We start from the raw sequence: 19,556 nt of genomic DNA on the forward strand, positions 1-19,556 counted from the left end.
TAGAAGTTCTCCTCATGGATTTAGGAATCCACGAAAGGGAATCAACACTTTTACATAATCTTATTCTTATTTCTTTCTTCATTTTATACGTCTTTATTCATTGATCCTATTGCATTATCAATCCTTGCACTTCGGCTTCCACTAAATTTGATGACTGTTCTGAATCTTATTTCACTGGTCTGATAATTTTCGTCATCTTCTTAACACCGTATATGATAATCTTCTAGTTACGTGATTGAATGTATTAATCAGCTGTACTAGTAATTGAAGGATAGTTGACTATTGTTCTAACAGTTCCAACAAAATTCTGAGTGTTCAATTAATGGATCTTTTACTTCAATTATGCTCACCGTCCGAACAGCTCGATGAGCATTCCTGCATTCTAAGAAAGATATGACGTCAGTGTAACATATACGAATTACGTTTTAATATACAATCTAAAAAGCTCAGATAGTAACGACGGTTTCTTATGTGAATAATGATGATTCCTGTTTGTTCCTACAAGAAGGTGAGTATTTCCTTGATATCATCAGGGTTGTTTGGATGTTGCCCTCAGACAAAGAGTCAATAGGGTAAAGAAACAGAAAAAGCAACTACAACTGCTTGCGTGGCGTAATGGCAACGCGTCTGACTTCTAATCAGAAGATTATGGGTTCGACCCCCATCGTGAGTGTTTTTTTCAAAAGTAAAATAGAACGTGGTCTCTTGGTTCATCAGCTACCGCTTGCTAGTTGTTCGTCCGTTGGAGGTTCGTTCGGTAGGTGCCAAAAGATATTATAGAGATAAGTTGCATAAAGAAATTACAGATTTACAAAAAAAATGCTACTTTTGTTACTTCATAAGCTCATGTTTCCTTTTGTTCTAGTTTTCTTACTTTCAGTGTACTAGTTGATATCAAAAAGCATGACTATAGGCCAAAACCGCCATTAGAATAGGCCATAGGTTTTATATTCGGATGCTCAACGGCTTCGAACGTTTCAATTATTAGGTTTTCATCATCATTCCTTCCAGCCTGTAAAACACCGCGGCCTGGAACAATATGAATAATACCACCAAGATTACCTTGGCTATCACAGTAGTTTGGAGCACTGAATACCGTCATTAACTTACCCTTTTGTTCAAATTGCACACCACCCATTCTCAATTCGTGGGATCTGAAAATCTTACGCAAGTTGTTGTTTTTTAAAAATTGCTCAGTAATATCAGGCCCAAAAGCATGTCCCAGGCCACGTTGAGAAGGACCCATTCCATTAGCTTCTTGCGGGTCTGCCCATAATAATTCCATAAATGCACCATCTCTTGGTGGTTGTGCGAATCTATTAATACTCTTGAACTCGGACAAGCTTGCTGAGGCATCACTTGGTAAACCACCATGCATTACGAGGTAATCGTCATTGATTAACGTGGCCAATGGCAAGCTTTCAAAACTTTGCGAGAAAATGTTGAATATTCTTTGTGAATATTTATATTTACATTCATCTTCGAACCCATATATCTTGTTCATATTATCACTTTCATGATTACCTCTGTTCAGAAAGAAGTTCTTTGGATATAATATTTTCAAGCAGTAGAATAATAATGCAACTTCACACGACCAAGAGCCACGGTCAACAAAATCACCGTTGAAAAGATACGTGTGCTTTGGACCCACTTTACCAAATTTACGGAATAGATTCAAAACGTCGTAGAATTGGCCATGCGTATCACCACATACTGATATCTTAATATCCGGGGTCGACTTGTTTTCTAATTCTACCATAGAAGATTCTTGAGAAAATAAAGTGTCAGCATGAGAGATAATAGCTGCAACATACTTTTTTGGGAGAAATTTAGACTTCAAAAAAAGGTCGTTCACCATTTCTGAAATAAACTCCTGAGACATATTCTTGATTTTCGCGCCTTTGAAGTTATTCTTCTCGTCATACAACTGTTCGAATTCCAATTTGGGGCCATCGTAATTGGTTAAGTCAGCATTAGCATCGAATGAACTCAAGTTCAAAGTCTGACAGAGACTAATTTTAGTCTCGTTTTCCCCGCCTCCGATAGCCTTCCTGAATCTTTCCTCTCTGATGAATCTATCACAAGTAGCTAATGCTCTAGTAGCAGCGGGATCGTTGGGTTTCACCTTTAAAAGAACATTCAAATCTCTCTTGGCCTTCTTGAACTCCAGTAGTGCCATACAAGACAAGGCGCGTCTATGGTAAGCTTTGATATTTTTCGGATCCAATTTAATCGCTTCATCACAGTCATTCAAAGCACTTTGAAAATTATCCACTTTAAAATGAGAAAGTGCTCTATTTGAAAAATAAATGGTCTGTGTAGAATCTAGATCGATTGCCTCGGTATATTTTTCAATAGCCTTCAAGAAATGCTTTTCCTTTACTAAAACGTTACCTTCATTCTTCCTTTCGTGTGCCTTAACACGATCTGCTTCTGTGGGATTTGACATGTTGAAGGTATTTGATGGTATCGAGGCTAATTGTACGCAACTTTTCAAAACTGCTAAAATGCACTATTCAGCTCTGTAGCTATTTTGATCAATTTTTTTTCTAACCTCATCTGTGAAATTTTTCAGTTTCCCGCTGGCGTTTTCCTCTGGTTCAGCGTTTTAACGGGAAGAGATAATCGAAGATTCAAAAAACGAAGAATTATGGCTGGGAAAAATAGAGGCGGGGGGAGGGGGGTTGAGGAGTTCATTTATGAGAGAAGTAGCCATGCCATTGACTTAAAATTCCTATCAGATGAAGTTCTGGACCTTAAGAGAAGAAGTGTCAAGAGTCTACCTGAAAAATGTTGCAACAGTAAAAAAAAAAATTGGAATCTCAACAATTGTCACAAAATTTTACTGAGCCAGAAAAGATAATTAAAACTAGAGATTTCAGGATTTGATGGCGATCTACATAATGTTGCACATTATTCCCCAATAAAATCCTATGACAATTGTTGGAATTCCCTTTTTTGGTAAGGTTAGTAATATTATGTATATAAAATATACTAGAAGTTCTCCTCATGGATTTAGAAGGCCACGAAAGGAAATCGCCAATTTTGCATAATCTTGTACTTCTTTCTCCCTTCGTTTCAAACGTCGCCATTCATTGATCCTATCGCATTATCAATCCTTACGCTTCAGCTTCCACTAAATTCAATGACAGTCTGAATCATATTTTACCGGTATGGTAGTTTGCGTCATCTTCTTATGACCCTTATATGGTAATATTCTAGCTACATAAATTAATGTATCGATTTGTGATACTTGCAATTGATGGATGGTTATTATCCCAACAAGATATTTAGTACCGGAGTAATGATCCTAAATTTTCTTCAATTTTTGAATAGAAAGATAGAAAGCCCTGGTAGAAAGAAAATTCTCGGAAATAACAGGTCTCTTGGCCCAGTTGGTTAAGGCACCGTGCTAATAACGCGGGGATCAGCGGTTCGATCCCGCTAGAGACCATTAATTTTTCTTTTTACTTATCCAACCCAGATTAAATCACAAGATTATTCATTACCCATACAAACATTGCTGTCCTTCGAGAGGCATTGATGACATATCTGCACTGAATAATACACTCCAACAGGGGGCTTACCCTCATATTCACGTCCAAAGCGATTAATTGAGCATACAAAGCAACGTGAATGAAGAATCAAAAAATCTTCTTAAAACTCATTCCATATAATAAATGAAAGTCGAATTGGGTTCCTGCTTCTTTCTAGTCGGAGCTCAAAATGCCTCCATAAAGGTGGAGCCTGGAACCTCAAGGTAAAGAAATCATTCGAAAGGCTCTGTATCTACTTGAAGGGGGGATATATCAAAACTGAGAAATACAAGAGAGAATAACATTCTTTGGACACAATCGTCCACCTCTCTGCGAGACTGGACCTCCTGCGTCAAACCATTCTTCTAGCTGGACCATCGTTCTGCGATTCGGAAGGCGATACCTCTGAAGCAATGGGCCTCGCACTGGCCTACATTTTTTTATATAATCATTCAATCATTGATCTTTGTTTTACACATGGATGCCGCACGGCGTGGGTTTTTTGCAAATTTTCTTACCACATTGGCTCATGACAAGATTTCTCCAGAAAAAGAAAGTGTAGCCTCATCGTGTGTCTCTGTCTGCCTCTTGGAAGCTTATAACCTTCTTGAACTATGAATTTGCCACTTACCGGTTTTGAATAATCAACGTAGCTTTTTTTAAACTTGTTTACTTTTAATTCAGGTACATCAAAACAAGAAATCATTACTGCGAGCTAAATATGTGTGGCATCTTTGCAGCCTTCAAACATGAAGACATTAATAGTTTCAAACCAAAAGCTCTACAGCTATCCAAGAGAATCAGACACCGTGGTCCAGACTGGTCCGGTAATGCCGTCATGAACTCCACCATCTTTGTTCATGAAAGGTTAGCTATTGTTGGTTTAGACTCTGGCGCTCAACCAATCGCTTCAGCTGACGGCGAATATATGCTTGGTGTCAACGGTGAAATCTACAACCATATTCAACTTAGAGAAAAGTGTTCTGGCTACAAATTTCAGACCTTCAGTGATTGTGAACCCATTATACCATTGTATTTGGAGCACGATATCGATGCTCCAAAACATTTGGACGGTATGTTTGCCTTCTGTCTATATGATGCCAAGAAAGATCGTGTTGTCGCCGCAAGAGACCCTATCGGTGTCGTTACTTTATACATGGGACGTTCTTCCAAGTCTCCAAAAACTGTTTATTTTGCTTCCGAACTAAAATGTTTGACTGATGTTTGTGACAGCATCATCTCATTCCCTCCAGGTCATGTCTATGATTCTGAAACGGACAAGATTACTCGTTACTTCACTCCAAACTGGCTGGACGAAAAACGAATTCCATCTGTCCCTGTTGACTACCATGCTATTAGACATAGCTTGGAAAAAGCTGTCAGAAAGAGATTAATGGCTGAAGTTCCATACGGTGTTCTATTATCTGGTGGGCTGGACTCTTCTTTGATTGCTGCCATAGCTGCTCGTGAAACCGAGAAAGCTAATGCCGATGCCGACGGGGACGCCAGCGTTAACAACAAACAACTTGCAGGTATCGATGACCAAGGACATTTGCACACATCCGGCTGGTCTCGTCTGCATTCGTTTGCCGTTGGTTTACCAAATGCTCCTGATTTACAGGCTGCGAGAAAAGTTGCCAAGTTCATTGGTTCTATTCATCATGAACACACCTTTACATTGCAAGAAGGCCTAGATGCGTTGGACGATGTCATTTACCACTTGGAAACATATGATGTCACCACTATAAGGGCCTCCACACCAATGTTCTTATTATCTAGAAAGATCAAGGCTCAAGGTGTTAAGATGGTTCTTTCCGGTGAAGGTTCAGACGAGATCTTCGGTGGTTATCTATATTTTGCACAAGCCCCTTCTGCCGCCGAATTCCATACAGAATCTGTGCAACGTGTCAAGAACCTACACTTGGCTGATTGTTTGAGAGCCAATAAATCTACCATGGCTTGGGGTCTCGAGGCTCGTGTTCCATTCTTGGACAGAGACTTTTTGCAACTATGTATGAACATTGATCCAAAAGATAAGATGATCAACCCCAAAGAGGGGCGGATCGAAAAGTACATTTTGAGGAAGGCATTCGACACTACGGATGAACCAGAGGTCAAACCATATCTACCGGAAGAAATCCTATGGAGACAAAAAGAACAGTTCTCCGACGGTGTTGGTTATTCATGGATCGACGGATTGAGGGACACCGCTGAAAGAGTTATCTCAGACACCATGTTCGCCAACCCAAAGGCTGACTGGGGCAATGACATCCCAACTACGAAGGAGGCTTACTGGTATAGGCTGAAGTTTGATGCTTGGTTCCCTCAAAAGACGGCCGCTGATACCGTCATGAGATGGGTACCCAAGGCCGATTGGGGCTGCGCCGAAGATCCTTCTGGCAGATATGCGAAAATCCATGAAAAGCACGTCAGTGCTTAATTGATTTCATTTGAGCTCTTTATATCCATAAATAATGCAGAAGTTGTGGTGATATTTTAGTTTATATACACGCATACATATATATATATATATGATAGAAGTTTTCAACGTGCTGATCCCTTGATCTTTCTTATCTTTGAGATTTGCTGATCGATCTTTGATCTTACAGTGGCTATCACATAGAAAAATGCAGAAGATTGATTAAACAATCTCTTATCTCATTTGTTTCTTCTATCTATCTGTTGTAGGGGAAAAAATTCCCTAGGAAGTTCGCGTTATCAGGGATCTTTTTCCTACTTATCGGTCCCTGAGTGAAAACACAAATTTCATGGGACTTTAGTTATATATAGCAGCCACAGTTAGAGCATATGTAACCTTTCATGTTGAGCAACCTTCCCATTATGGCATCAACAAGATAACTCCTGCAAAGCCAACTTTCTTGATATCCATTTTTGCATCCTCTTTTTCTTTTTTGATTATTTTTTTTTTTTTTTTCACAGTCCTTCTTTATTCTTCAAGTTAAGTAACAACATTGAAAAGGAACCGGATAACTAATAAAGATAATTTCATTTCAAAATAGGCATTGATTCATTCATAGGACATTTTTAAAAGTTTGAAAAGTTTATACAGAAAGAATGGGAAGAACTATTAGAAGACGCAGAAGCAATTCATCCCTTTCAGAGGCCATATCTGTCTCACTGGGAATAAACCAAGACTCATCTAAAAACAAAATGCACAGAGCAAGTGTCAGTGCAATGTCGCCTCCATTATGCCGTTCATATATGAGTGGATTTTTCACAGGCGGAAGCTCCCCTATGGTCAAGAATATGTCTGATTCGAAACTCCCCTTCTCAAACAAGCAACATCCTACAGTAATACACGGATCAGAAAATTTGCATAGGCAAACAGCTCAACTTTCCAATGAATTTTGCTCTTCTTCTGTTGAGGAGAACTCTCCGACGATCAAGGACTACATGGATATCATAGATAGTGATGACAGGAAAGATGATCAATCTATGCGCACCATCGTAGAGAATATTGATGAAGAATATTCAGATGAATACTCAAGATTATTACTTAGCCCAGCATCATCCAATGTAGATGATGAACGAAATCGTGCACTACAAAGTGGCCCAATATCGGAGTTGGAAGACGATTATGGGGGCGGGTATCAATCTCTCCGTCCATCTCATAATTTGCGTTTTCGACCAAGAAACATATGGCAATGGTGTACTTCATTTCCTTTCAAATTTGCACATTATCTACCTGCGGCAGTATTGGGCTTGCTTTTGAACATATTAGATGCCTTGTCATATGGTATGATCATATTTCCAATTACTGAACCAGTCTTTTCTCATTTAGGGCCTACCGGTATTTCTATGTTTTACATTTCCACGATAATATCACAAGCTGTGTATTCTGGAGGCTGGTCGAGTTTTCCTTCCGGGATTGGAAGCGAAATGATCGAAATTACTCCCTTTTATCATACAATGGCATTGGCTGTTAAGGACGCGCTGGAAGGTAATGATGACGAAATCATAACCACAACAATTTTTTGTTATGTCATAAGTTCTATGCTTACAGGTGTTGTTTTCTATGTATTGGGTAAACTACGACTAGGAAAAATAGTTGGATTTTTCCCACGGCACATCTTAATCGGCTGTATCGGGGGTGTTGGTTATTTCTTGATAATTACGGGTATTGAAGTAACAACGAGGGTAGCTAAATTTGAATATTCATGGCCTTTCTTTTCAGGGCTGTTCACAAATTACGACACTTTGGCTAAATGGTTGTTGCCCGTTCTGTTGACAGTGATTTTAATTGGTACACAGCGCTATTTCAAGAACTCATTAGTTTTACCAACCTTTTACATCTTGACATTAGTTTTATTCCATTTTATTGTTGCAATCATTCCTACATTGTCTTTGGATACTTTGAGAGAAGCAGGTTGGATCTTTCCGATCGCTAATTCAGATAGCAAGTGGTACGATCACTATAAATTATTTAATGTCCATAAGGTTCACTGGTCACTAGTTTTACAACAAATACCAACGATGATGGCATTGACCTTTTTTGGTATCTTACACGTTCCCATAAATGTGCCCGCATTGGCCATGTCGCTCCAAATGGATAAATACGATGTTGATAGGGAACTGATCGCCCACGGCTATTCAAATTTTTTCAGTGGATTATTAGGCTCTGTTCAGAACTATTTGGTATACACTAACAGTGTTTTGTTTATTAGAGCAGGTGCTGATTCATCATTTGCTGGGTTCCTTTTGATAGCCTTAACCATCTGCGTCATGTTAATTGGACCTGTCATAATATCATTCATCCCAATCTGTATAGTCGGCTCCCTCATTTTCTTACTGGGTTATGAGTTATTGGTGGAAGCATTGGTTGATACGTGGAATAAGTTGAATAGGTTTGAATACTTAACTGTTGTGATTATTGTTTTCACGATGGGTGTCTTTGATTTTGTCCTAGGTATTATCGTTGGCATTTTGATTGCATGTTTTTCATTCTTGGTCGATAGTACAAAATTACAAACCATTAACGGTGAATACAATGGGAATGTTGCAAAAAGTACAGTTTATCGTGACTATGTTCAAACTAAATTTCTAGACGGTATTGGAGAACAAATATACGTTTTGAAGCTTCAAAACGTTTTGTTTTTCGGAACGATCATATCAATTGAAGAGAAAATTGAGAAATTATTACAAATTAGTAACAAAGATGCGAAGAAAAGGAGAATAAAGTACTTAATTTTGGACTTTAAAAATATCAACGCCGACAATATTGACTATTCTGCAGCAGAAGGTTTCAATAGAATTAAGAGATTCACCGGAACCAAACGAATCAAATTAATTATATCTTCAATCAAGGAGAGAGACCGTATATACAACGCCTTCAATAACGTGGGGTTGTTGAATGATGTGGAATTATTTGCTGATTTAAATAGTGCTTTGGAATGGTGTGAGAATGAATTTCTCTTTCAGTATAAGCAGTTAAGAGAAAAAGCAAAAAAACGCTTGGAAGAAAGAAAGCAAAGTAGCGTCGCATCTGCAATAATGGCAGCCACTCAAAACAAAAAGATCGATGGGTTAGGAAATGGTTTAAGTACGGGAGAAAACAGAGACCATGCTAGAAACTTAATGTCACTTCCAACCAATACACCTCGTAATTATCAAATGCTTTCTGTGGCTCAAAATGTGTTTGTGAATGATGAACAAGCAGTAAAGAATTTCAAGATGGAATACAAGAATGATGAACCAATCCTGCCTATTTTGCTATTTGCGTTAAAGCAATATCGACCTGATATCATATCCGAAATCCAAACGGTAAGAGAAAAAGAAATTAAATTTTGGGCACAACTGTGCCCCTATTTCACCAGACGCAGATTAGCAAGTCAATCACTATTACTACATGCAGACAACATATTCTTCCTGGTAGAAACAGGTATGTTGAAGGCAACATACGAATTACCGCAAGGTACATTGTACGAGATTTTCTCAAATGGTACATGCTTTGGAAAAATCATTGCCCCAGGGAATGCTATGCCTAGAGAACAGAAACTTACCATCGAAACAGAGACGGACTCTGTACTATGGGTTATAGATTCTAGCTCTTTAAAAAAAATGAAAGAAGAAAACCTGGCACTATATGTGGAGGTTACGCTAATGGTTATGTGCATTAAAGACACCAGATTTAAAGAATTACTAGGCTACACACTTGTTAGCGCATGAGAATGTATTTATTTATTTTTTTGTTCATATATTGTGAAAAATTAATCATTTTAATATCACATAAAAGCAGAGTTTTGCTGCATCTATATAAGAAAGACCGTTATTGGTACCTATCATCCCTATTATAAAATCTTTGTATTTATATCTTTACTTCCGGAATTTTTGCTGCGCGATTTTCTTGCATGAGGCCCCTATCGTGAAGCAAAAAGTGACGAGTCCCATCGATGACCAAACTACCTATTCTATCGACACGAATGCTTTCTTGAAGGAAAAATCACTATTTTTTTATACTAACATGCTAAAACAAATTACATCGAGTAGTTGTGCGGCCAATTCATTTCCGTACCAACTAATTAAAAGTCATAGCAAGATAACAACGTAAATCATGCCTGTCCCATCTGTTTCTGTCACAACCGATAATGAATACGAAGACATTTCGTCTTTTTCCTCCATTGACTCCTACAAGCCAGAGCCCTTTACTGGGTTCAAGGATTCCCAAGCTCCAGAGCAGCCTCTTTTGAAGAACGATACTATCGTTGGGAAGGCACAATCAGAGAATGAGGAAAATATAGATGAACAGCATCGTCATTCAGATGTGTACTCTCATCACAGTTCCAGTACTTTGAAAAGACCATCTTCTAACTCAATAGAAAAGATGATTACACACAATGCATTGGAGGGAAATTCAGAGACGGCAGATTCTCTAAAGAGGGAAGGGTTGAACCTGAACAAGAAAGCTCTTCCCGACATTACTGCTCCAGTGACAAACTCAGCCCACAACGGTGCATTTCCAGAAGAATATCGTTTAGAAACTGAAACTGGGTTAGTCAAGTTGAAAACACTTGAAACTTTAAAGAGGGAGGACTCCCGTGTTTCTTCAGCCAAAAAAGAACATACTAACGATCATGCGGATGCACATTCCACGCGATCCAAGGTTACTACGTACTCCCAAGGCTCTTCCTTGGAGTCAGACAAATTGAATATGGCAGTAGAGAAAAACAAGAAAAAAATTGAACAGTACCGAAAACACAAGTCAGAAAAAGGAATCAAGGGCTTCTTTCACAGAATTTTTGATTAAGAACTGTATGGGGTCGACTGCTTGTCTCGAGTACTTACTTCAGCAAGCTTTTTCCCTAATGTCTCCAACAAGTCTCGATGTCTGTGAAGCTTTCAGCTTTTTCGCGCTATTACCAAAATGTTAAAAAAACAGCGTCCCCCTTAAAGTGGAGTAATGTGATACATGAAATAAGACAGTTAAGAAAACAAAACAAAAGCTTACAGCTAGTATCAAACTTATAATTGGAGTTTCAAAAGATCAAGAACTATAGCCTTAACCATGTGCATCTTAATGGCTACAAGGGCGCATCCTGACTATGAACTCATCTTAATATCTAATAGAGACGAATTCTTGGCAAGAAAAACGCATGCCACATGCTGGCACAATGATGATTTCATCCTTTCACCATACGACCTAGCCAAAACATCAAAGGAGAAACAAATTTTTGGCACTTGGTCTGGTATAAATAGAGAAGGGAAGTTAGCCACTATTCTCAATCTAAAGCTCGACGGTCAGCGAGATACCATAAAATCAAAATCCCGTGGTCTGCTACCATTCACCTTTTTGTCAACTCATAAGGCAGATTTTCAAAATTGGGATAATTACGACAAGTTTGAGATGAACTATGATGGGCTGAATACTACAGGTGATTTTAATTTCTTCTACGGCGATGTTATTGAAAAGCAGTATAAACTTATCGATTCCTTAGGAAGAACTTTCAACGTCTTGGATTCTACCTGTAAAAGTAATCTTAATTCTTACATGGCTGTTTCTAATGGTGAATTTTATAATAGTCCCAGCATATCAGAGCAAGCCTGGAAGAAAGTGAAGGTTGCCCGTGATGGTTTAGAGAAATTAGTTTTAGGAAACATCGATTCAGATGAGGAAACCATAATATCGAATTGCTTCCAACTCGCTTCGAAGTCTTCCGTTCCAGGCACCGCTTCAAAACCGAATGCTTTACAAATGCTTGCTGATCCAAATGTAATCATGAACACCATATATGTGCCACCCTTACGAAGGCCTCCAGACGATGACTTGGGCGCCTCGATACCAGATGGAGATTATTATGGCACCCGCTCTCAGATAGTGTTGCTTGTGAGCAAAAATTCTTCTAAGGTTACCTTTATAGAGAGAATACTATATAGTTCAGATGAAGATGTGAACCACTATTCGGTTGCTACTCCAAAAGAAGAGAAAAGATTCGAATTTAAACTGTAAATGGCTTTTCATCAAACTAGCTTTGGATATTCATTTATTTTTTCAAAAAATTTGCACGTTACACAGCGGTTATACTTTTTTGGATGTCTCCATTGGTTTCAAGCCTTTAGAGATATCATAACTTCTACACGATCTTTGCCAAACTTAAAAGTCTAGTATACTCGTTTTGAAAAAATATCACCTTGTCAGCAACCAAGGTGAATGCTATATACCTGTTCTATTTTTATATAGGTATCAATACCGTAAAATCTAATTCTTTGCATATACTAAATGTCCAAATATTCCATGGCGTAGGCAGGTAGGGCTTGTTTTTGAGAAGTTGTACTGCCAGAACTCAAAGTAGCAAACCCGTGCTGTGAACCCTTTATGTCAATTAGGTTCCATAATTCTGTATTTCTTTCAGCAATTTTCACTTGTTTATCGATATATAATGTCAGGTTCTCCAAAAGGGCGCCTTCTAATGAAAATAGCCCGATGGAATCCAGGACTAGCGACAGCAGTTGGAATAACTGCGAACTGTGATTATGATTGAATCCTTCTAATGGACCATCTTCTTCGGTGTTTGTTATGCATTCAATGAAATTTTGGATGTCTAGCTTGCTTAGTTTTTTCATTTCTTGTTTGATAGAGTCTCTTGTGAAGTCTTGCAAAACTCTAAACGAGATGTCTAATAATAGCTCTCTGTTTCTAATAGAAAACAATTCCTCAAGCAATTCGTTCAATGGTAAATTGGGGCACGTTACAATTGCCTGTTTAAACAACCTTGGTTGGTCCCTCAAAAGAGATAACAAGCCATGTGTGCGATTCAGTGGGAACAGTGGATGGGTAAGAAGAAATGTTAAAGCCTTAGGATAGTCGTTTCCGCCAAATTTTAGAAAAATTAGATCTAACACTTTGTTCAAGAATCCAGGGTCAGAAATAAACCTATCTTTTTCGGTATAGTGCTCTTCTTTGACTTTCAAGTCGTTGAAAAAGATTTCATCGAACGAAGCAATGTCATTATTTTTGAGGACTGAGAGCTTCTCAATGACTTCATCGTAGTGAAAGATTGGTACATTAATGTTCCCATCAATGTCGTTACGTTTCACCATGTTGTTAGTTACGTCCTCATCATCGAATAACGGTTTTAAAATGACAGAAGCATCATTTTTTCCTACTTGAAAGCTTTTACCTAATGAATCCTTCAATGTATTAGTTCCTACATCAATATTGATTATTTCCAAGGAGGAAGTTGGATTTGGACCATTCTTCGTTGAGATACCAATTGCTATAGTTTTTGAATTATGTGATTTCTCAGAATCAATCAATGCAGATTTTAATAGTTGGAAAGTTTTGACATGGGTTAATTCTCTGTGGTTCAAAATAGAACAATGCAATAAGTCTAGCAGGTAAATGATGTTGTTCACAGTCAATAAAATTCTGTTTACTGAAACAGGTTGAAAAGAGATCAAATCGTCTTCAGAATTGGATTTATTGATTAATGGAAGCTCAATGATTTGCTGTAATTGGCAATGTGGCAAAGAATAAACGTATATCTTACCTTGGTTCAATTTATAAAGCTTACCGAACTGGTAACAAAGCTTAGAGCTTTCGAAAGAGAATCCTTCGATGATTGTAGATGATAGCTCTTTTATAGGTGAATTGTCCTTGCTCTCAAAATCTGATAATTCGAGCATTTTGTAGCAAACTTTATCATCCTCCAATGGACACAAGACAAAAACAAAATCAGTGCCATTTTCAGTAAACCACTTAGCATATTTCAAGTTATCATATGAAATGTCAAACGAATATAAAAGTTTTAGTTTTAAGTCATAAAATTCAATCAAACCATTCTGCAAAACGGCAATTATTAAGCTATTTTTGGCGTCAATTTTGATATTCATAACTTTGGCTTTCGTTTTGATCTTGTGCTGGGATAAGAAGTCATCCGCGCCTGCATGCCTCCTGCTGTCAATACTATCCTCAACCAAGTGCTCATTTGAGGTATTTTTATTACTTTCTAGCATTTTAGTGGTAACATTTAATGTGTAATTACCCTTGTTTACCATTGATCCAAATGACCAGATTTCAATATTCCTTTTTGTTTGTGAGTTGGCAGCTTTTTCTTCGTCATTACTGTCGTCATTGCTAATCTTTAAATCTTCCTCAACGTTAACTTGAACTTCCGCGGCACTGCATGCAGTAATAACGTTTGTAGAGGGTATTGGGTAGTCAAACGTTAATTTTGGTGTTGGATTAATAATATATTGAGATATGGATGATCCGGAAATACCTAGCGTTATGTTATTCGTGGATTCATTGAAGGTACCGTCTGCAACTTGAACATAATCCGCTTGTAAAGAGAAATTGCTCAAGGAAGCAATTTTCGGAAGAGTTGCTAATCGAAATGGCTGAGACAAAGATGGCATTTTAGATATTCACTGCACCTCAAAATATTTTGCTGTTTAAAGGGCTTCGGATGTGACACTCATTAAAGTATGTTGAATGGTAAACTCATCCCATCAAATTTTTCAAATTTTCTGGGCATCTAATACAAAAGAGAGAAAATTTTTGGAAAACATAGAGGCGCCCGTCAGTAATGACGAAGAAAGTGTGGAATACAAGAAACAAATCTAGCGATGAGGACCTCATAAGGCCATATGTCTTGGAAGGGGAATAACAAATACAATTATATCTTGTCAAGGTATTAGAATAAAATGGAATTAGACAAATTGGACCAAAAGCTGAAGGTGCTAAAAAGGAAAGGAGTTAATGTGTCTATAAAAAACAGGAAGTTGGCTGATAGAGAGATTCAGGAAGCAGGTTTAAACCGGAAACCAAAAGTCTACAGCATGGAAGATGTGAATGACGGAGCCGAACCAGTAGAGGATGCGGAAACATCTGATAAAGATAAAGCTTTTCATTACACCGTTCAGGAGTATAATGCATGGAAACAGAAGCAGAATCAAAGGAAAAATGGGCAAGGCCAACGCAGTGGGAATTCATACGATCAAGTCGCGAAATTGAGTTATGAAAAGACTTTAAGGAATCTCGTTACACAGAACTCCAATAAAAATGAAAACTCGGTCAATAAAAATGACAGTAATAGCTCACCGAAAAATGGTGCGATCCATAAAATTCAAAGAAATATCAAAACAGGTAAGATTGAAATTGTAGATGATGATAAATTAGTAAATAAGTTAGCTTTTACTTTGGAATCTGAATCAAAGAAGAGATATGAGGCAAGGAGAAAGCAAATGGAAAATGCCAAAACACCATCTAGCGTTGAAAGCTTTATTAATGATAAGAATAAACAATTCAATGAAAAATTGAGCAGAGAGCCAAAAGATTCGAACTGAATTTCTCTTTTTGTTTTGAGTATCAGTGAAAAGGCAAAAGATAGTTCTGGATTCTTTCTTGATTGTCACATGAGCAGCTAGGTATACAAGGTAAGAAAATATAGGGACATGCATATTTTTATCAAAAGGTGTTAAAGAGAAATTGGTTGAAGAAATATTGATTGAGTAAATATTAGTACGTAAAACGGTTATAAAAGGGTAGAGTTGATAGAGAAGTAAAAAAAATTGGATAAATTGTCGATAGTCAAAGAAAAACGGAAATCACGGTATTACATTATTAAGAATTGGCTTATCTTTGACCAAAAAAAGTGGAATGGTATCCCTCTCAGGCATACATAACATCTTCTTCGGTATGATATTCATACAATGAGTCATCCTTTGGGACAAGTATCTCATTTTTTGGCGAATGGCTATTTGGGATGTTGTGCTTTTCAGCCGCATGTAAACCTTCGGCTTGTTTGTGTTGCTTGCCCAAAATTTCCTGTTTCAAAGCTTCATCAGAACTCTTTTGACGAGTTTGTTCCTCGATAGCCTTTTCACCTTGCAGTCTTGTTCTTTCTCTCTTGACTGCTTCTAATTCTTTCTCTTCGGCTGCTAATTTATCCTGTAGTTCAGTCAATTGATCATTATATGTTTGCTTAACTTGAGTGATCTGCTGTTCGTGATCTAATTGGGCTTGATGAGCCTGTTCTTCTAGCTCTTGACGTTGTTTTTCCAATAGGTTCTCTTCTTTACGTTTTCTTTCTTCGGCTTCCAGCTTTAACTGTTCTTCGTGAGCACGACGTTCGTCTTCAAGTCTCTTGGTAATTGCCGATAACTCGGTTTTTTCATTCGCGTTTTCTTGTCTGATTATAGTCATTTTGTTCAATAAAGTGGATACTTGATTGTCAATATCGTTAATCTGGGGCAGGTACTCTTTATTCTCCACACTCTCCAAGGTTTGCACATTTCTTTCATGCAACTTTTTATTCTCTTCAGTTTGAGCAATCAAGTCTTCCTTTTTCTTTTGCAAAGCATCGATCTCATTTTGAACTTTGCTCTGTTTCAAATTGATCTGATTAATCTTGAAAATTTGGGCATCCAACTGTTGAGATAAATTACTTAGATTTGTGGTCCAATCATTGAACTCCTTTTGGACGTTCGTCTTTGCACTGTTTAACTCGTCAATTTCCGATTTAACAGCGGTTTGCTTACCCAAAACTTCATCCTTCTCCTGTAATTTTTGGTTTTTCATATTCTCAGTATCTTTGAATATCATTAGTTTTTTATTATTATGCGCGGTGTTAACGTCTATGATTTGTTTAACCAATCTGTTTTTGCTAACTTCGATCTTCTCGGAAGTTTCCTTTCTCATGGCCTTCATTGAGTTTTCAATCTCATCGATTTGGTTTTGTAGGTCTTGCAATCTCTCGCTATATCCGGTACTTGTTGCATCGTATTTGGCTTTTTCTTTTGCTTTAAGATCAGCCAGCCATGCCTGATGAACTTTCTCATCGTAGTTGATTTTGTCATAAACAGCTTTTGATAAATAACCGTGTTCTTTGGTCTTGACAATTAATTCAGGGTTTTCTGGAGTAGCCACTGGATTCGAAGGAGCCGTAACGCCACCTTTTTGGGCAGATGAAGAGGTTGGACTTTTCCATAAAGCAAAAATACCGGTTCTTTCCTTCTTTGGACGTTCTTTGAAGGGAACCTTTGGGGCTTTGCTGGGGTCTATTGGTGCTTTATCTTCTACAGATTCTGCCTCTGAAGTTTCGGGTGTAGAAGTTTCCTCACCGTGTTCTTCAACAGATGATTGTTCCGATTTCTCATCTTCTTCATCATGGACCTCTTCTGTCTGGCCCTCTTCAGTAGGGTTCACCTCCTTTACTACAGATGTTTCCGACTTTGATTCTTCTGTTGGTAAGACAGCCGATTCTGGAACATTGCTCTGAGATGTAACGGCAGGTTCTGGGACGTCAACCTGAGTTGTGACCGCCGTAGGTTCCGCCACGCTTCCTTCATTTTTGAGGGCCACTGGTTCCTGAGCACCTTCCCCGTTTCCAGCGGCTGCCTTTTCCACTGAGGTAGTCTCACTTGCCTTATCGTCCTGTTCCTCCTCTATGGAAGTAGCCTCATCGCCGCTATCCCCCACAGCGCTACTAGTTGGCGCGGTGGTCGTCGTAATCTTAGTCATATCCGCTGCAGCAGCCTCACCTGCAATTTCATTGCCTTTGGACGTCGTACTGTCCTCTTTATCTGATGAAGATAGAGAGGAATCAGCGGAAGTGGCAGCGTCATCGTTCCCATCGCTTGTTAAGTCAGTAATCTTCTGGCATTCTTTCAAATACTTCAAATGTTTCTCTTTCAGTTCCAATTCAGTTAGTAACTGATACTGTCTTTCTTCATTCTTGGTCAGATAGGTTGGAAACCTGATATCCTTAGCTCTTTTAGCGTTTTTCGGAATGTTTTTGTAGCCCAAATCTTTAGGCTGCTGCTTTGAGTAAGCAGAAGTGGCACTAACGGTGGGGAACTTTTTGTTCTTCGCATCTGCCACATATAACCTGTTGTTTTGATTTCTGCTCAGGGCGTCTTGCCTGAATGGCGAGACCCACTCTTCCTTGCCTTTTGGTTCATTAGAGACAACTTTTTGCAGGAATTGGTAAGGTTTTTCCTCCTGTTGTTCCCGTTGATTTTGCGCATTTGCTGATGATTGATTGATCAATTGTGTGAAGGGGTCTTCATCCTGACGGTTGGTATTGAATAGCATAGTTAAAAAAAGTGATTAGCTGGCCTATCTTTCTCGCTATGTAGGATTAAACTCAAATTTACGATAAACGGAAGATGTACAGACTAGGAAATACAAGATGATATATGGCAAAACAATGGATGGGGTGGCTTGTTGTTGCCCTCTGTTCAGGATGCCACTACTACCCCTCTCCAAGTTATTCTCCCCTCGCTTCCAGTTGATAAAAGGCAGCACGATACCCGGCTCGGATCCCCTTATTCCTACTCAGCCGTTTAAGGTGAGAACCCTTTACCTCATCGCCTCTGTAAATCTTTCCACTGTTACAAGAGAGGTAGGTCCGTGTGATGACAGAAATTGCGACACTTACAAGTAGCACTTGGTAAATCAACAACGGATGCGAAGCATGTTCTTTTTTTTGCACTTTGTTACGGAAGGGATTCGAGGTCTTGCATGCTGCTGCGGCCTTGAAGATACTCTCCAGCGCGGATTTTGTTTTAGGTAGGCCTTATTCAGGGAGGTCAGCTCCTAGTTTAAACCCCCGGGTATCGCACTTCTTGTCGAAACGAAAGTCCACTCCATTTAGTTTGCTTTGCCTGCGCCGCGGTGATCAGTGCCGCTAAAATATTGCGCATGTGTTTTCAAGGATTTTTAGCCTTTTACGAACAATTTGGCGGCAGGCCGTTTAGAATCTGTTGAAGATTCCTTTTACGAATGATAAAGCTGTGTGTCAGCCAAGCGGCCCAAAAGCAAGATCTGTATTGCGCCTAGGGTGTAGATAGATATAAGATCAAAATTATTGAATACATATCAGTATAAACTTGTAGTAGTTTGTGTTAATTCTTATTCGTGTAATGAGAGTAAGTGAAAAGAGACTATCAGGCTTTTGGAAGACTTTGTATTCACACAATCGCGATAATAACAATTAAATAACAACAATATATGTTATCTGCTGCAGACAACCTAATACGCATTGTGAGCGCTGTTTTCCTCATCATATCGATAGGCCTAATCGGCGGCTTGATGGGCACACAAACAAACGGTAGTTCCCGAGTGAACTTTTGTATGTTTGCCGCGGCTTACGGTCTAATCACTGATTCATTTTACGGGTTTTTGGCCAATTTTTGGTCATCGTTAACATATCCGGCAATTTTGCTTGTTCTGGATTTTCTAAATTTTCTATTTACGTTTGCAGCAGCTACTGCTTTAGCCGTCGGTATAAGATGCCATTCGTGCAAAAACAAAACTTACCTGGAGCAGAATAACATCACTCAAGGTTCAAGTTCCAGATGTCATCAATCACAAGCTGCTGTAGCATTTTTCTACTTTTCCTGTTTCCTGTTTCTGATTAAAGTGACGGTTTCGGTAGCTGGTATGATGCAAAATGGCGGATTTGGCTTTAATACCGGTTACGGTAGAAGAAGGGCAAGAAGACAGATGGGAGTGCCCACCATTTCTCAAGTTTAGGTCAGCCAGGTCAAACGAAAGGCGCT

General features: G+C 38.6%; 9 protein-coding genes and 2 non-coding genes across 11 annotated transcripts; 8 read left to right on the forward strand and 3 right to left on the reverse strand.

Moving 5' to 3' along the window:
• The first annotated feature begins 601 nt into the window (after positions 1-601).
• Skdi_7.trna25R lies at positions 602-673 on the forward strand. Its single transcript has one exon. It is a non-coding gene; the product is annotated as a tRNA-Arg (tRNA).
• Positions 674-907: 234 nt separating this feature from the next.
• On the reverse strand, positions 908-2,449 carry PPT1 (protein serine/threonine phosphatase; the record flags this gene model as incomplete). Its single annotated transcript, XM_056228136.1, has 1 exon — positions 908-2,449. One exon carries the CDS (start codon positions 2,447-2,449, stop codon positions 908-910), a length of 1,542 nt encoding a protein of 513 aa, XP_056087888.1.
• Positions 2,450-3,380: 931 nt separating this feature from the next.
• On the forward strand, positions 3,381-3,454 carry Skdi_7.trna26I. The gene has a single exon. It is a non-coding gene; the product is annotated as a tRNA-Ile (tRNA).
• An 803-nt stretch (positions 3,455-4,257) lies between these two features.
• On the forward strand, positions 4,258-5,976 carry ASN2 (asparagine synthase (glutamine-hydrolyzing) 2; the record flags this gene model as incomplete). The annotated part of the gene is made up of 1 exon (XM_056228138.1): positions 4,258-5,976. One exon carries the CDS (start codon positions 4,258-4,260, stop codon positions 5,974-5,976), a length of 1,719 nt encoding a protein of 572 aa, XP_056087889.1.
• A 635-nt stretch (positions 5,977-6,611) lies between these two features.
• Positions 6,612-9,722, forward strand: VSB1 (Vsb1p; the record flags this gene model as incomplete). Its single annotated transcript, XM_056228139.1, has 1 exon — positions 6,612-9,722. The coding sequence occupies one exon, from the start codon at positions 6,612-6,614 to the stop codon at positions 9,720-9,722; it is 3,111 nt and encodes a 1,036-aa protein (XP_056087890.1).
• A 385-nt stretch (positions 9,723-10,107) lies between these two features.
• On the forward strand, positions 10,108-10,800 carry SKDI07G3730 (uncharacterized protein; the record flags this gene model as incomplete). The annotated part of the gene is made up of 1 exon (XM_056228140.1): positions 10,108-10,800. The coding sequence occupies one exon, from the start codon at positions 10,108-10,110 to the stop codon at positions 10,798-10,800; it is 693 nt and encodes a 230-aa protein (XP_056087891.1).
• A 270-nt stretch (positions 10,801-11,070) lies between these two features.
• SKDI07G3740 (uncharacterized protein) lies at positions 11,071-12,000 on the forward strand (the record flags this gene model as incomplete). Its single annotated transcript, XM_056228141.1, has 1 exon — positions 11,071-12,000. The coding sequence occupies one exon, from the start codon at positions 11,071-11,073 to the stop codon at positions 11,998-12,000; it is 930 nt and encodes a 309-aa protein (XP_056087892.1).
• A 266-nt stretch (positions 12,001-12,266) lies between these two features.
• UTP8 (Utp8p) lies at positions 12,267-14,408 on the reverse strand (the record flags this gene model as incomplete). Its single annotated transcript, XM_056228142.1, has 1 exon — positions 12,267-14,408. One exon carries the CDS (start codon positions 14,406-14,408, stop codon positions 12,267-12,269), a length of 2,142 nt encoding a protein of 713 aa, XP_056087893.1.
• A 288-nt stretch (positions 14,409-14,696) lies between these two features.
• Positions 14,697-15,338, forward strand: SYF2 (Syf2p; the record flags this gene model as incomplete). The annotated part of the gene is made up of 1 exon (XM_056228143.1): positions 14,697-15,338. The coding sequence occupies one exon, from the start codon at positions 14,697-14,699 to the stop codon at positions 15,336-15,338; it is 642 nt and encodes a 213-aa protein (XP_056087894.1).
• Positions 15,339-15,663: 325 nt separating this feature from the next.
• On the reverse strand, positions 15,664-18,087 carry SKDI07G3770 (uncharacterized protein; the record flags this gene model as incomplete). Its single annotated transcript, XM_056228144.1, has 1 exon — positions 15,664-18,087. One exon carries the CDS (start codon positions 18,085-18,087, stop codon positions 15,664-15,666), a length of 2,424 nt encoding a protein of 807 aa, XP_056087895.1.
• Positions 18,088-19,005: 918 nt separating this feature from the next.
• Positions 19,006-19,530, forward strand: FHN1 (Fhn1p; the record flags this gene model as incomplete). The annotated part of the gene is made up of 1 exon (XM_056228145.1): positions 19,006-19,530. The coding sequence occupies one exon, from the start codon at positions 19,006-19,008 to the stop codon at positions 19,528-19,530; it is 525 nt and encodes a 174-aa protein (XP_056087896.1).
• Between the last annotated feature and the right edge of the window lie 26 nt (positions 19,531-19,556).

The sequence above is a fragment of the Saccharomyces kudriavzevii genome (genome assembly GCF_947243775.1).
Source record: "Saccharomyces kudriavzevii IFO 1802 strain IFO1802 genome assembly, chromosome: 7".
In the NCBI taxonomy this organism is placed as follows: Eukaryota; Fungi; Ascomycota; class Saccharomycetes; order Saccharomycetales; family Saccharomycetaceae; genus Saccharomyces; species Saccharomyces kudriavzevii.